Raw genomic sequence first — 14,174 nt, 5'->3', positions numbered from 1 at the left:
AAGGTGACACAAGTTGGATCAGATGTTAATTGTGATGATACACATTCAACAGTTAGTGTTCTTGCAAAGCGAAACATAAAGCGACGCCCCTCAAAGACGCCCACCCCGCTGCCCTGTGGAGGGTGCTTGGCCTGAGGGGCCTGTGGCCGGGATCCGCGGGCACCGCCTGCCTGGCCTGCGTCAGAGTCTCCTCGACACCCCGGGCCAAGGAGCAGACCAGCGTCCAAGGAGCAGCCAAACCTGCCTCGCCCCCGTCCACTGCCCATCATCCACCGCCCCGGGGCCCGGCTTCCGAACGCCTGCCCAGCCGCACTCCCACCCACTGGCCAAGCTCCAAAGGAACCGGAGGAGGGCGAGCGGGCTTTCTGCCTCATCCTAGCCGGCAGACAGGGCCCACCCCCTCCTGAGTGTCTCTGCCCAGCCCTCGGGGACGGGAGGCACAAGGCACGGGCCCTGTCTCACCCTGCTGACCACCATGCTCTGGCCCCAGGCCTGGCGGCCTCGCCTCCTGAAGCTGGCCGAGGGGCACGGCCGGGGGGCTGGCCGGCTGGCTGGTCACGTGGAAGGTCCCCGCTCTAGTCTTGACTAAATCAGACCCCGGCCTGCACTGCCCTCATCTTCTGCGGTGCTCCTCCTGCTTCTGTGGCCTTGGAAACCTCTCTTGCTGGTCTGGGGCACCGGTCAGATGTTCCACACCCGTCGGGGAGAGGCCCCAGGCCACCGCTGTCCCTGCCTGCTAAGCCGGGTGCCAGGTGGCGCGTCTGGTCTTGGCTTCAGGAGGGGACACATGGAGACAGAGGCGAGATGAAAATGCCGATTAGCGAGTCCAAACAGAACCAGGATCTGAGACAGATGGCGCGGCCGCCGGCTTCCTCGCGCCTGGACCCCAGCTCCCCTGCGCTCACCCGCTGCCCAGTCTGCCAGGGGAGGGGCACAGGGCCAGGGGGAGCGGCCCGGGCCCTGAGGCCACCTGAGGCGAGAGCAGAGGCTCGCGAGCTTCTGCCCCCCAGCAGCCCCTCCTAGCCACCTCCACGCAGGCCCGGTGCCAGGTGCACAGACCCCCTTGACCACAGCCCGATGCACAGCTGGGGTGGGACGGCGAGGCACGGGGGCACCGGGGTGTTACCGTGTGGGGACTCAGGGACCCGGCCGTGTCTGCTCCTGCGCAGGGCGGGCTCCGCCAGCAGGGTGTTGGCAGGCAGCAGCCCGTGGACCAGGCGCAGAGCAGACCCATTTCCAGAGGCTTCCTTCTGAAGGACGCTAAGCGCAAGATGGTCCTCGGCCCCAAGGACCCTCCAGGGCCTGAGGCTGGCAGTCTGCTGGGGCTCCGCCCTCACCTTCTGTTCAACTGTTTCTATTCTCCTTGCTTCCTCCTCCTGCCCGCAGCCCTTGCACTTCTTCCTCTCCCAAGAGGCCCCCCACCTGTGGCCTTCCCGCCGGTTCTTGGGCCGCTGGGGGCCACAGGGTGAAGGCAGAGGCCTGGGGCTGAGGCGGCCTGGGGTGCACGCGATGGACAGCACCCTCTTGGTGAAGCCCACCTCCCAGCCCAGGAAGCAAAGCTCAGCACGCGGTTCTGACGTTTCCGCTCGGACAAGGCCACGGCTTTCCCAGGGAAATGTTAGGAGCAGCCATTAGCACCAAAAGATGCAGAGCCGGGGCTGCTCCAGCCAGCTGCCCGACCCCAGGGTGCTTGACCTTCCGAGTCTCAGTCTGCACTGGCACCCAGCACCCAGCACTAGCACTCAGAATCCAGCCCACAGCACCCTCGTCACCCAACATGCAGCACCCTCAGAGCTCAGCGCATAGTACCCAGCACCCAGCACTCAACATGCTGCACTCAGCACCTAGCACCCAGCATTCAGCACCCAGCACTAGCACTCAATCCAACCCACAGCACCCTCAGAACTCAGCACAGAGCACCCAGCACTCAACATGCTGCACCCAGCACCCAGCACTAGCACCCAGAACCCAACCCTCAGTACCCTCAGCACACAACACGCAGCACCCTCAGAACTCAGAACGCAGCACGCAGCACCTGGCACTCAGTACCCAGTACCCTAAGCCTTCCGCTGGCCCCCAAGGAGGGGCCTGGCCTCAGACACGACAGTTCATGGTCTAGTCCAGGGGACCAAAAGGGACCCATAGGGTGGGACGGGGGCTCTCCCCGACCCTGCCGGGCTGCCCCCCTAAGAAGCAGCCAGGGGTCCTGACTGATCCCTGCAGGGGTGAGAGAAGCCGCATTCTACCCTGTCCAGGAGATGAGAACAGTGAGGGCAAAGCTGGAAAACAGTGATCTGTACAGAGCCCAAGCACAGGCAGGCCAGGAGGAGGCTCTGGAGGGACCCCAGCCAGAGTCCCCCGCCCTCCCCGCAGACAGGATCCGGGGGCTCTGAGCAGCCGACAGCCAACGGCAGGAGCCTCAGGAGGACCCCATTCTCCTCTCCTCTGCCACGTGGAGCAGGAGCCCCGAGGGGGGCCGCCCTAGGGAGGGGCCGCTCGGAGCTGCCAGGAGCCCCCTCCCCTGATCTGCTTTGACCTGGGTTTGGGTTCACGAGGCCGAGGTCTCTGAAACTTTGTCAGCATTGGGATTTGCCTGGACTTGATGCTGGCTCTGAGGTTTTCATTAAGTCCCTGCCTGCTCTGTAAAATGTCCCAGCATTAAATGCAGGGCGACCCGGAGCCAGCCTGTCAGCCTCCAATGTCAGCACAAGATTACTGAGAGCTCGTCACGCAGGAACTATTCAAACAAGCGCTTTAATCCCAACCAGAACTCCTCGCCAACCAAGGCAAAAAATAAAAGACTTTATGCGTTGAAGTGCATTATATGCAGTTTATTCCCTGGTTGGGGCTAAAGCATTTATAACTGAGTGGCGGCTGAATCACCAGGAGTGCCCTCTCCTGAGGGAAGGGCTGTCCAGGGCTTCGGGAGAAAAGGCAGTTTCTCCGAAGTGCCCTTTCAGCCTCTACGAGACAAGGGGTAAGAAGCGTCTTCACTGAGCCCCATGAAGTAAGCTAGCACTTTCTCGATCCAACATGGCATCTGGGAAGCCCATTCTGAATGAAAATTGGCATTTTATCTTCAAGTATTTGCCAGCCGCCTGTGGAGGAGGAGCCCGGCTCTCAAGGGTGAGCAGGGGAAGGAGGAGGCACCTCTGCCCTCTGAGAGCTCATGGTCTGGGGCTCCTGCACCTGGAAATCAAGGTTTCCCAAGCTGATGCACGCTGTGCTGCCTTGTTTGGAGGGTGATGTGCCTCCTTGGCCCTCACCTTCTTCCCAGACCTTCTTGCCCAAGACACAGAAATGGAAACCATCTACAAGATTCCATAGACACACTCGCCAAGCAGACAAAGGGACTGTCTCCTTCTTCCTCCCCTAAGTGTATACGTGACGCTGGAGCAGCAGCAGCCACTTTGTGACCGTGAGGAGCAAGCTGACTGCTCCACTAGGATGACAGGAGCACAACGAAAGCCAGAGCCAGGTCCCTGATGGCACCGCTGAGCAGCTGAGCCACTTCCTGACACCTCATCATGTGAAAAAAACAAACTTCGATTCAAAGCACTCTCTGTCTGGTTCTCTGTAATCTGAGTCAAAAGCATTTTCCCCAGTGCAGAATTCTCGAGTTTCCCCTCCCAATCTGCTCCTTTCCCTGCAGCACAGCTCAGCTTGTGATGCTCATCCTACCAGATGCCAGAGAACTGGCCTCGCCTGGCCAGTGTCCCAGCAGAGCAGCCCTGGGCATGTGGGAGGCCCCTGATAAACAGAGTGAACCCTGAAACAGACAGACAGGGCAGGGGAGCCTGTGGGACCAGCCCAGGCCTCAGGACCTGGGTCTGGGACAGGATGGGGACGCCTGGCCTCGCCCTCGATGTAGAGTCCCATGGGTGGACACTGGGGGCCGGGACAGGACTGCCTCTGCGGCCCTGACATGGGGGTCCTAGGAGGCGAGGCAAGGGAAGGTCTGGGGAAGAGCCATGTCTGACCGGCAGAGACCTCAGGAGCCCCAGTTCTGGGCCCCCCAAGCAGCTGCAGACAGGCCTCAGCTGGGCGCTGTGGAGTTGGCAGCAGGGAAGGGGGGCTCCGGCTGCTGCACAGGAGAGGAAGGAGGCCCCCAACAGCCCAGGGGTGGGGGAGGTGCTGGCCCTGAGGGAGGGGCTCCCCTGCCCAGGGCTTCTGGCTCACAGAGGGGGCTCTCCCTCATGTGAGCCCCGAGGTGGGCGCTGCCCCCCCTTCTCCTGGATCTGGTCCCCGTGGCCCCTAGACATCTGGGAACTGATCCCCACGAGACCCCCGAGGTGTCCCGGCCAAGAGCGCATAGCCCACCACCAGCAAGGTGTGGAGGCCCCCGGCCCAGGCTCTCCCTGGGGGGTGTCAGTAGAGCACTTTCCCTCCCTCCGTGCAGGTCTGGGTGACAGAGCCCCTGCTGCCCGCACACGCGCAGACGTGCCGGCCTCAGGACAGCGGCTGGTCATTCCCTCGTCCTCCCCACGCACCAGGCACAGGCCCCCTGCCCTCCCGCTCCCCGAGAGAGGGCAGCCTCTCAGCTGAGCCCAGGCCAGCCTCCCTGCCCGCAGGACGGGCCCAGGGCCGACTCACCACAGGACACCATCCACACTGACCGAGCCCCTGGATGTGGCCAGGGCAGACCTGAGCTCGGGGAGAAGACCCCTTAGGCTTGGGCACTGGGCTGCCTTCCAAGCCCGTCCCAGCCCCTACGGCCCCTGGACCTTTGCATGTACTGTGTCCCATTCTGTCTACTCCTCCTTGGAGCCCACCTCGGACATGCCCTCCTCCATGAAACCCTCCCCTACCCCTCACCGGTCCTGAGGACCTAAGCATGTTCCAGACACAAAACATGCCACACTGAGCAGAACAATGGGACAGACAGCCACGAACCGGGTCACTTGGGCCAAAATAGACACACTGCTCCTGATTTAGTCTGATGGGCGTCTACAGGGACCACGTTAACCCGACAACTGCCCACGCTCTTGTCCACGAGGTAAATATAGCTCCAGGGCCATTTGCCACTTCCTGGTCTTGGGGGAAAACAGTTTCTTCAAATTATACCCTTGAGGACCCTGAGTCCCAGATCTGTGCAGATGTGGCCGGAGGGCCTGGCCCTGGCTCAAGGCCACTTTGCCGCAGACAAGCTCCCAAGCCATCACGTGACTGTGCATCAGTGTTTTCTTCTCTTGGGGATGGAACACTGGCTCATTTAAACGTGGGGGTGTGTTGATGGATCTCAGGAGGCCCAAGACCCGTCAAGTCCTCCAGGACGTTTCTCTCGGGGAGAACAAGTTTGCCAATAGCTGCTCACTTTCCTCGACTACTTGGCCCCAGAAGAATGCTCCCTGGCCAGCCCCGAGGGCCCCCAGCTCCCTGGCCTCAGGGCAGACGCCAGCAGAGCCATGTCCCAGGGATCACATCTTCTGAGTCTGAAGGAACCCAGGCGCCCTGTCAGTCCACGGAGAACTCAGGCCCTAAGAGCAGACACTCCAGGGGCCCCGCCCGGTCCCACGCGGGCTGCCTCGAGAGAGAGGGAGAGAGAGAGGTGGGCCCGGAGCAGAGCCCTCCAATGTCCACTCCAGGGGCCCAGAGGCCGGGCGTCTGCGCAGACCCTGCCATCTCACCTGTCCCTTCCTCTGTGGCCCACGCCACCCACCTGCTCTCAGAGGAACAGCTCGAAGCCGGGAGTCTGCGTGAAGTCACGATCTGGGGCCGCTGGCCTTGCTGAGACGTGACAGGGCAGGACAGCTGATGTGTCAGCATCTGAGTCCCACTGTTCACCACCCACAGCCGGGCCGCGGACAGCCCCCGCCCCCACGCCCGCAGCCTGCAGCCCACCTGCCGGCCCCTCCCAGCGGCCCTCCCCCGCCTGCCCGCACCGCCCCCGGCGGCCCCTCGTCACCACGACGTGACACCTCCGCATCAACCCCCCCCCCCCCCCGTCCCTTCCCTCCAGCAGTAGGTGCCCCCGAGGTCCGTGCCTGCGCCCACGTGGCCTGTGGTCCCCAGAGAGGTGGGCTCTGTGTCCGACCAGACAGGCCAGTGGAGAGGGCCCTCAGCAGGGCCCCGCGGCGGCCACAGCGGCAGAGCCAGAAGCCCGCCGGCAGGGCCGGGGCCCCAGTACGGGCTTGCCCGGGGCCCAGCCCCGCCTCGCGGTGCCCAGATCGTGCCGACAAGCAGGACGGACGGGGCAGAGGCTGCCGGCGGAGCGGAGACCAGACGACTGAGGGAGTGCGAGGCGTGTGTGCCCCGGACCAGCCCCGTCAGCACTCCCCGGGACGCTCAGCGCTCGAGGGGCGGACACGTCGGGGCCAGACGGGTGGGGCCAGAGGCGTGGGCGGCGCGCACCGGTCCACGGCCCTGCAGGTCCCAGGCCGGCCCCAGGCTGGGCGCCTCCTAAGGGCCCCAGAGTGGACCAGGCCGGGCAGACACAGGCCTGCGTCTCGGGGGCTGTGGGCGCCCCGTCTGTCTGTCTGTGTGACGCGGGATTCCTGAGTCCCGCAGCTGCTATCCCCGCCAGGCGGTCACCTGGAAACCTCTGCCCCGACAAAGGGCTTGCCTGCGATGCAGGGCCAGGCGGATGGCGCAGCTTAATTAGGGCGCACGGAGTCTTGTCCCCAGCGCGGCAAGCGAGGCCTGCCCAGGGCTCCCTCCAGGCCCGTCTCTCCTCTCATGTCCGCCGTGAACCTTTCTCTGAGTGAGTGTGTGTGTGTGTGTGTGTGTGTGTGGATGTGTCTCTGCTTCTCGCCCTGACTCTATTTCTCAGTTTGTTTCTAATACATCCCTGTCTCTGTGTGCCTCTCTGTCTGCCTGTCTCTCTGTTTGTCTCTGTCTCTCTCTACCTGTCTGTCTCTCTATGTCTATGTCTGTCACTGTCTGTCTCCCTGTGTCTGTTTTTCTGTCTCTCTGTTTCTGTCTCTCTGTTTGTCTGTCTCTCTGTCTCCCTCTCTGTCTGTTTCTCCTTATCTGTCCCTCTGTCTATGTCTCTCTGTCTGTCTGTCTCTGTCTACGTCTCTTTGTCTGTCTCTCCGTCTGCCTCTGTGTCCTGCATTTACACTTCCTGACCTGATTCCTCGGGTTCCCCAGTCTCCGTCTCGGCCACCCCGTCTTTTCCATGGTGCTTTCCTCAGCTGTCCTGCTCTGAGCCTCTGATCCCCCAGCCGCCTTCCCTGCCTGACCCCCGCAGCCTGGCTCCTGCTGTCCCGCTCCCGCACCCATCTCCCTCCCGTCCAGTTTCCCCACATCTCTGTGTCTCCAGTGTCAGAGGCATTTCCCTTCGTCTTTTCCTCCGTCTGTCTCTGGCCGTATCCCCTCTGAGTTAGCCTGTCTCTGGACGGCATCCGGGGTTCGTCCCCCCTCTGTGTCCGGGGCTCTGGCCTGTCTCTCTTGGAATCATCTCTTGGTCTCCATCTGTCTCTCACCCACACTCATCCGGAGAGAACAAAATGACGCCCACCGGGGGAGAGAAAACACGGCAACAGAAAGCAAGGCCTCACCTGGAGCAGCCCCTGCCCCCAGCAGCACTGGGGTGCGAGTGGGGTGGGAGTTGCGGGGAACGCCGGGTCTGGGGCCCCAGGGAGTAGCTCCTGCCCGAGGGGCCTCCGCTGGCGGCGCCCAGGCTCCCACATCGCTGGTGAAGCCGCCCTGTCACCGCCGCAGGAGAAACTTTGGGCTGACACGGAACAAAGGGAATCCAGGCTGGCAATTACCCAGCTAATTTCAGCTATGCAGACAGCGAAATCAGATATTTCAGTTTTCTTAGAAGCCCACCTCGGGGCCTGAATTAGCCACCTAATTAATTACCTGTGACAGCCTGGGACTGGCTGGGTGCAGCCTGGGTCCCTCCTGGTGCCAGGATGCTGCTTGCCCCTGAATCACGTTCCAGTGACGTAACCATTACAATTAGACTCAACCTGCAGCCTATCCTTGACCACGAAGTCAGGAAGTGTGGCCCCGGGCCAGGCCCAGACGTCTTTCCATTTAATTTGTGTTGAGTGGAAATGCAGTCACTCTCCAGGAGACAAGCCCACCCGTGGGGCTCCTGTCCTGGGCACGGTGGCACTGGCCCCTCTATCCAGCCCCTCGTTCCTAGCACGAGAGCCCCCATGGTGCCCCACCTCTGGTGAAAAGCTCTCCATCACTCCTGCCAAGAGGTGGCCTTGTCACGCATCACCTGACACGTGCCCGGCTGTGAAAGGCATCAGGTCAGGGTGTGACCCGCAGAGGCCACGTATGGCCCCAGGGTGGTCCCGTCGCACAAGGAAGACATCTCTAATGGCAGAATCAGGCAGCGGCCGCCAGCTCCCATCACAGGGAGCGCCCAGAGCTGGCGCTGCACCAGGGAAGCCAGGGTGCACAGGGCCGGCCCCGTGGGCCGGGCTGACCAGGACGCGACTGTGCCAGTGCCGACCTCGGCCCACTCCCCCGCCCACCTTCTGGGCCAGGGTCTCAGCTCACTGTCCTACATCATCTTCCTCTCCCGGGCCAGGCTCTCCGGCTGTGGTGATGGCCTTGGCCCAAGGAGCCACAGGATTCCTTTCAACAGCCTCAGCAGGGTTGGAAGCGGGGTCCCCTCCCTCAACACACAAAGAGGCTGCACTGCCTTCACGGGGGCGGGGAGGTGGGGACGCAGGTGGGCACACACAAGCTACCCGGGGCCTCTTCTCTCATCGCCTGCGCGCAGCCAGCCCCGGCTCCCTGTGCACGCCGGGGGCCCCTCCCCCGTGACGCCACAAGTCCTTGCTGGGTGCCACAGGGCCAGCTCTGCTCCTTACCCCACTCTGCCTGCTGTGGTCACTCTGCGGCCTCCTGCACCTCTGCTCGTCAGAGGCAAAGTCCCCGTGGGGGGCCACCGGATCTGACCCGTGAGACTGACCCCTGGCGCCCCCTGGGGTGTGCTCCCGAGGCCGACGGAGGTGCCGCCGCTCAGCACCATGTGGGGGGCTCCGCCCGGCCACAGCGCGCTGGCATGCCTCCTCCCCCACCCCCAAAGCCGGCCAAGGGGATTCAGGACGCACTGCCTTTGGCCCCTCCCTGTTCGTCCCCCCGCCCCGCCTTCCATCCCCGGCCCAGAGGGAGCCTGCAGGTGCGATTGCGGGGCTTGTGGGGCGAAGTCCGACGGTGACCATGTGCCGCGTGAGACCCCGCGTGTCTGCGTACTGCTGGGTGTGCAGCGTGCCCCCCTCCCTACCTCCCAGGGCCTGTTTCATCACGAACTCCATGGTGACGGCTTTGAGTTCTCAGCGGCTCCTCGGAGGGTCACAGCTCACGTGCGAACGTGGCCAGGAGTTGTCTGCTTGGGGAGAGGACACGGTCACAGGTCACCGGCGGGGCTGGGGGAGGGCTTCTTCCTTGTCCCCTCCCAACTTCCCCTAGGAGCAGGTCTGGGGCGTGAGAGAGCATCATTCGTGGTCCCCCCAACACCTGGAGGCTGGACCTCAACATGGGACAGGCACCTGGGTCTGGGAAGGTCCCTGCAAAGCGGTCTCTCTGGGCCCCCGGGGTTTGTGAAGCCGGCGTCCGGCTGCTACCGCAGGGATGGGGGCGTGCAGCTCCGAAGGAGCCTGCCTTTGAGAAGCGGGGGCAGGCCCAGGGGCGTTTGGAGGTGACTGGCTCTGCTGCCTCTTTGGGGGAGCCCTGGGCCACAGGGGCGGGGACCCATCTAAAGGATGGGAAAGGTCAGTGTGGATGGGACCTGGGCGGGAGCTCCCTTTGGCTTCCGATGGAAGAGTCTTGGGAGACCAGGTTTCACCCAGGGGAGAGGCCAGCACCCACTGCCCCCTGCACACAGCAGAGACTGGGGTGGAAGGGAGAAACGGCAGGGGGCCCAGCCTTCGGGGAACAAATGAAGTGGTGGGGGCAGACCACCCCTCCACCTGCATCCGCATGGGTGGGGACCTCCAGGGTCCAGGCCAGCTGCAAGTCTGGTGAGGAGGTGCTTCCTGTAAAATCAGCAGCTGCAGTGCCCCCCCACCACACCCGTCTGGTGAGGTCTCTCCTGGCAGGGAAACCCAGGTCCCTAGAGATCCACTGTTTTATGGGGTTTTTTTTTTTCCTTTTCAGATGAAGGAGACCCGCGTGTGTGCAGGCTGGCGGGGGGGGGGGCGGGCGTCCCCCTGCCTCCCCGCAAAGCGCTGGAGCGCAGGGGCGCCTTTGCCGCAAAGCAGATTCTCTTCCAAACTTCTCCCCTACCTCCTGGTGGGGAGGGAGTCTCAGGGCCCAGCCCTGAGAGGTTGGGGCGCTGCTGGAGCTCCCCCAGCGCTCCCACCGCCCCCCCCCCCCCGCACGGCTCAGGGCTCCCGCGGCCGCCGCACCCCTTGGCTTTGCGGGCGAGCGAGTTGCCCGGCTCTGCCAAGCGGCCCTCAGGCGGGAGAGCGCCAGGAGAAAGAAAGAAAGAGACGGAGGACGAGGGAGGGGAAGGGGAGACGCGAGAAGCAGGAGACTCGGAGAAGGAGCAAGAACGAGGGAGGGCGCGGGCCGGGACCCCTGGGCCGCTTCAGCACCGCGCCGGCGGACAGCGCCCGCCGGGGGCCGACTGAGCGCCCAGCCCGGGCCGGGTAGGGGGCACCTGGGGCCGAGCGCCCGCCCTGCGGGTCCTGGGAAAGAGCTGCGCGCGGGGGCGCCGGTTACCTTCCTGGGGCTGGGGCCGGGGCGCGGGCGGGCGGTCAGCGGCAGAGCGCGCTCGGGCCGGCCGGGTCCATGTGGCGCCCCTGGAACTGCGGCGGCAGCTGAAGGGCACCGCGAGGAGGGCGCATCACATGTAGGCGCTCCCCGCCCCCCGCCCGCGTCCGAGCGTGACGAGGTGGGCGGGGCCGCGGCGGCTGGGCGGGCGCCCGCGGGAGGCGGGGACCGGAGGGGCGGAGCCGCGCCCCCCTTACCCTCCGAAACGCTGCCCCCGGGCCGGATTCGGGGGGGATACCGGGGCGCGAGCTCCCGAGCCAGCGCGCACGACCCCGGCCCACCCCTCAGTCCAGAAGCCCAGATACTGCCCCCAGCCACCGCCACCCACTCTGTGTGGACCGGGCGGGGGCCGCCCCCCCAACGGCTAGACAAGGTCCCGCACTCCCATCCGCTTCCGCCCGTGCGGGGCACCTAGCGTGCGGACGGATACGTGCGCAGCGCCAGTGAGCGAAGTCCTTTCCCGTCTAGCCGCTGTCGGGGGGAGCTGGGCGTCGCGGCTCTGGTCGCCATCCCACTCTCCGCCGACGCGCGCGGGAAGGGGTTCCCCGGCGCAGCCGGTGACAGCGGTCCCCACCGGGCCGAGTGCCCCTGAGCGCTGTCCTGGCCCCGGACCCCCGCCGTTCCCGGGCCTCCCGCACCGCTGGGCGTGAGAAGGGAGCCCCCAGACGCCAGAAAACCCATCCAACCGTTGGAGGAGAGCAGCCCGCAGACCACCGGGACCTATTTTTCTGCGTAACAGAGTCGCAGAGAAGGAGCCACGCCGTTTCATTTTAGTGGGACAGAGGCCGAGAGACCCTCGCCCCCTCGGCCGGCGGCCCCACGCCGGGCAGGGACGCGCAGAGGTCACTGCGGACCGGCCGCTCCGCTCCGTGTGCCCGCAGCCCCGCCCCCGCCGCGGCCGCCCCCTCCCCGAGGCCTCCGGGATTTCCTCTGCGGCGTTAACCGCGCTGCGGGGAGACCGGGGTCGCTGCAAGGTCGGCGGCTCGGCCTCCAGTCCCACCGCCCCTCCTGGGGTCACAAGAGTGTTGTGGGAGGGGCCCGGGTCTCCGCTGGCCTCCTGGTTGGTGGGCGGACACCCCTGGTGGCCGCTGCGTTAGCTTTCACCCTCCCCTCTCAGCTGAGGCATCAGGACTCCCTGGGCCTGGGTGGAAGGGGCAGATCCTGGAAACCCCACCCCGAGGGAGCACTCCTCACGCCGCTCCCCCAGGACAGTCGGCCTGAACTCCAGAGGGCGTGCCTGTTTCCCCCCATCTGCTTGGAGCCCGGGCTCCCAGCGCCCACCCCTCGCTGACCTCTGCAGGCCCAACTGTGCGCATCGGTGGCCCGGCAGGGCCGCCCAGCCGGCAGGAGTGAGGAAGGGGAGGGGGTGGAGGAGGCCAGCACAGCTTTCTGGGAGTTGGCAGGGGCACCGCCACTCTGCAGCTACTCTGGCCAGCGAGGGCCCTGCTGGCCGTGGGGGAGGCTCACATCCCAGGACGCACGGGGCTGCAGCCTCCCCGGACGCAGGGGCCGTGGGAGCTGGCCGCGGCTCTGTCCATTCCTCCTGCCAGCTGGCTCTGGGCAAGGAGGTGCAAGGTGGGTGCAGTGGGGCTGCTCAGAAGGGGGGGCCTGGGGACCGAACGCGAGGCTCACAGAGGCTGCAGGGAGCGCCTCTTGCTAGCCCGCACTGGCCGACCCCTGGAGTGTGAGAAGCACGTGTTCATTGCACCTCTACCGCCACCCTTCACGTGACGTGGGTCGAAGCCCCAGGCCTTTTGCAGGTCTGGGGACAGGTGCTCTGTGGAGGGAGTGGTCGCCTGTTTCCCGGTGCCTGGGGGTCTGAGGGTCCAGCCTGAGCCCTCAGGGTCTGCTCAGCCTGGCCCTTCAGTGTCCTCAGAACCTGGGTGTGGACGCCGGAGGGAGAGGTGTGGGTCCAGGAGAGAGAAGCCCCTTCTCCCCACTGGAGCCTCTGCCCTCCGCCCCTACCACCACGTGGACCTGGGGGATGACCCGCAGCTGAGTCCAGAGCAGCCCCACGACCCATGAGCCCAGCTGCCCTTACAAGCCACGGAGACACCCCGTTGACCTTGGGGCATCCAGGCGGGGTGTGACTGGGTGTGCACATCACCAAGACAGGAGTGTAGGGGTCCGTGCTCGGCCCACAGTTTCCATGACCCCAATGACCCTGTGACCCAGGCCTGTGCCACGTCGGAGGACAGAGGACAGAGGCCCTCCGCTGGCCTCGCTGCCTGGCCCTCCATCCCTCTTTCTCTTTCTCCTCCCCTCCTTCTCTCTCCCTGTGGGGTCACCATTCAGAGGTCACCTGTGGGGTCATCACCTATCTTTCTGTCTCTGTCTCTGTGTCTCTGTCTGTGTCGTTACCCCTCTTAGACCCACCACACACATAGCTGGCCTCTTCAGTTCTCCCATTTGTCCAGGCCCTGGGCTGGGGTTGGGGGACCCAGCAGGGTCTCAGACCCTCCTATGGAGAAATAGACAAGGTTGGTGACAGTCCCAGGTCAGGATGACTGGCACTCTGGGAGAGGGAGGCCGGGCGGCTCTGGGACCTGAGGAGGGCTGGAGGGCGGGGGACCCCTCTGGGCAGGAGATGAGGGGAACTGCCCACCAGCCAGGCCAGCCCCCACGGCAGGGAGGCACCTCAGCCCACGGCCTCCGCCTGGCCTCGGGGCCACACCCCAGGTGGGCGCTCACGGCCCCGTGAGCACCCAGAAGAGGACCTGGGTTCCGGTGACCAGTGCCCAAGCCTGCAGCCGGCCGGAGAGGCAGGAGCTGAGCGGGAGACGTCCATAACGGCAAGAAAGGCCAAGCCAAGGGCACCCGTCAGCGTCAGCGGGCTGAAGACCCAGGAGGGTGTTGGGGTGGAGGAGGTGGGCGGCGGGAGGCCAGGCTGGCCAGCAGGTGCAGGGGGCTAGAGAGGGGGAGGGCGGTCAGCTTTGGGGCGTGTGTGTTTGGCCACGGCCACGTCTGGGCTGTGGGACCCTGGCCGGCCGGCAGGACAGGGATGGAGCCCTGAGCTCAGTGCTCTGCGGGCTCTTCAGATGCAGAAATGGGCCCCTGACGGCCAGGAACCCCTGACCCAAAGCAGGGTTATGCCGAAGACCAGGAGCACATGGCGCTAGGTGTGAGACGTCACCACCACCCCCTCGAGTCCCCTCTGCAGCCCCCACGGGGTCACTCCAGGTGTCAGGAAGGGGAGGCGGCCGCCTTGCTCCAGCAACTCCCCCCACAACCGCCCCCCCTCCAGCGTCCTGGAAGCCCCTGCCTGGCTCCCTGCACTCGCTCCAGGGAGGCCTGGCGCCTGCTGGTCCCCTCTGTCCCGGGAGGGCCCAGGGCCACTTCAAGTCCTTCTTCAGTCCTGGCATGGGGTCTGGCAAGGGGGTCGCAGACCCCCCAGGAAGGGCTGGGATGGGCTCTCGGCACACATGGGCTCACCAGCAACTTCAAATACAAACTTAATAATTTAACACGATGAATAATTCAGCCCCCAGCAC

At 65.1% G+C, this 14,174-nt stretch overlaps 1 protein-coding gene across 2 annotated transcripts in view; it reads right to left on the bottom strand.

Annotated features, from left to right (window-relative positions):
* Positions 1 to 10,749, bottom strand: part of CPLX1 (complexin 1) — a 39,186-nt gene extending 28,437 nt beyond the window's left edge. The window contains exons 1-2 of one of the 2 annotated variants that reach the window (XM_059924303.1): positions 10,633 to 10,749; positions 9,194 to 9,298 (exon numbers count right to left, since the gene is read on the bottom strand). In XM_059924303.1, coding sequence (XP_059780286.1) covers positions 9,194 to 9,224 — 31 coding nt within the window. In that variant the 5' untranslated portion in view covers positions 9,225 to 9,298; positions 10,633 to 10,749. The remainder of the gene's footprint in view (positions 1 to 9,193; positions 9,299 to 10,632) is intronic. The other variant, XM_059924304.1, reaches the window with a different exon arrangement.
* Positions 10,750 to 14,174: the final 3,425 nt, after the last annotated feature.

Source organism: Balaenoptera ricei, chromosome 5 (genome assembly GCF_028023285.1).
Source record: "Balaenoptera ricei isolate mBalRic1 chromosome 5, mBalRic1.hap2, whole genome shotgun sequence".
NCBI lineage: Eukaryota > Metazoa > Chordata > Mammalia > Artiodactyla > Balaenopteridae > Balaenoptera > Balaenoptera ricei.
Note: the sequence above shows the minus strand (reverse complement) of the source record. Positions and strands in the feature narration are given on the sequence as shown.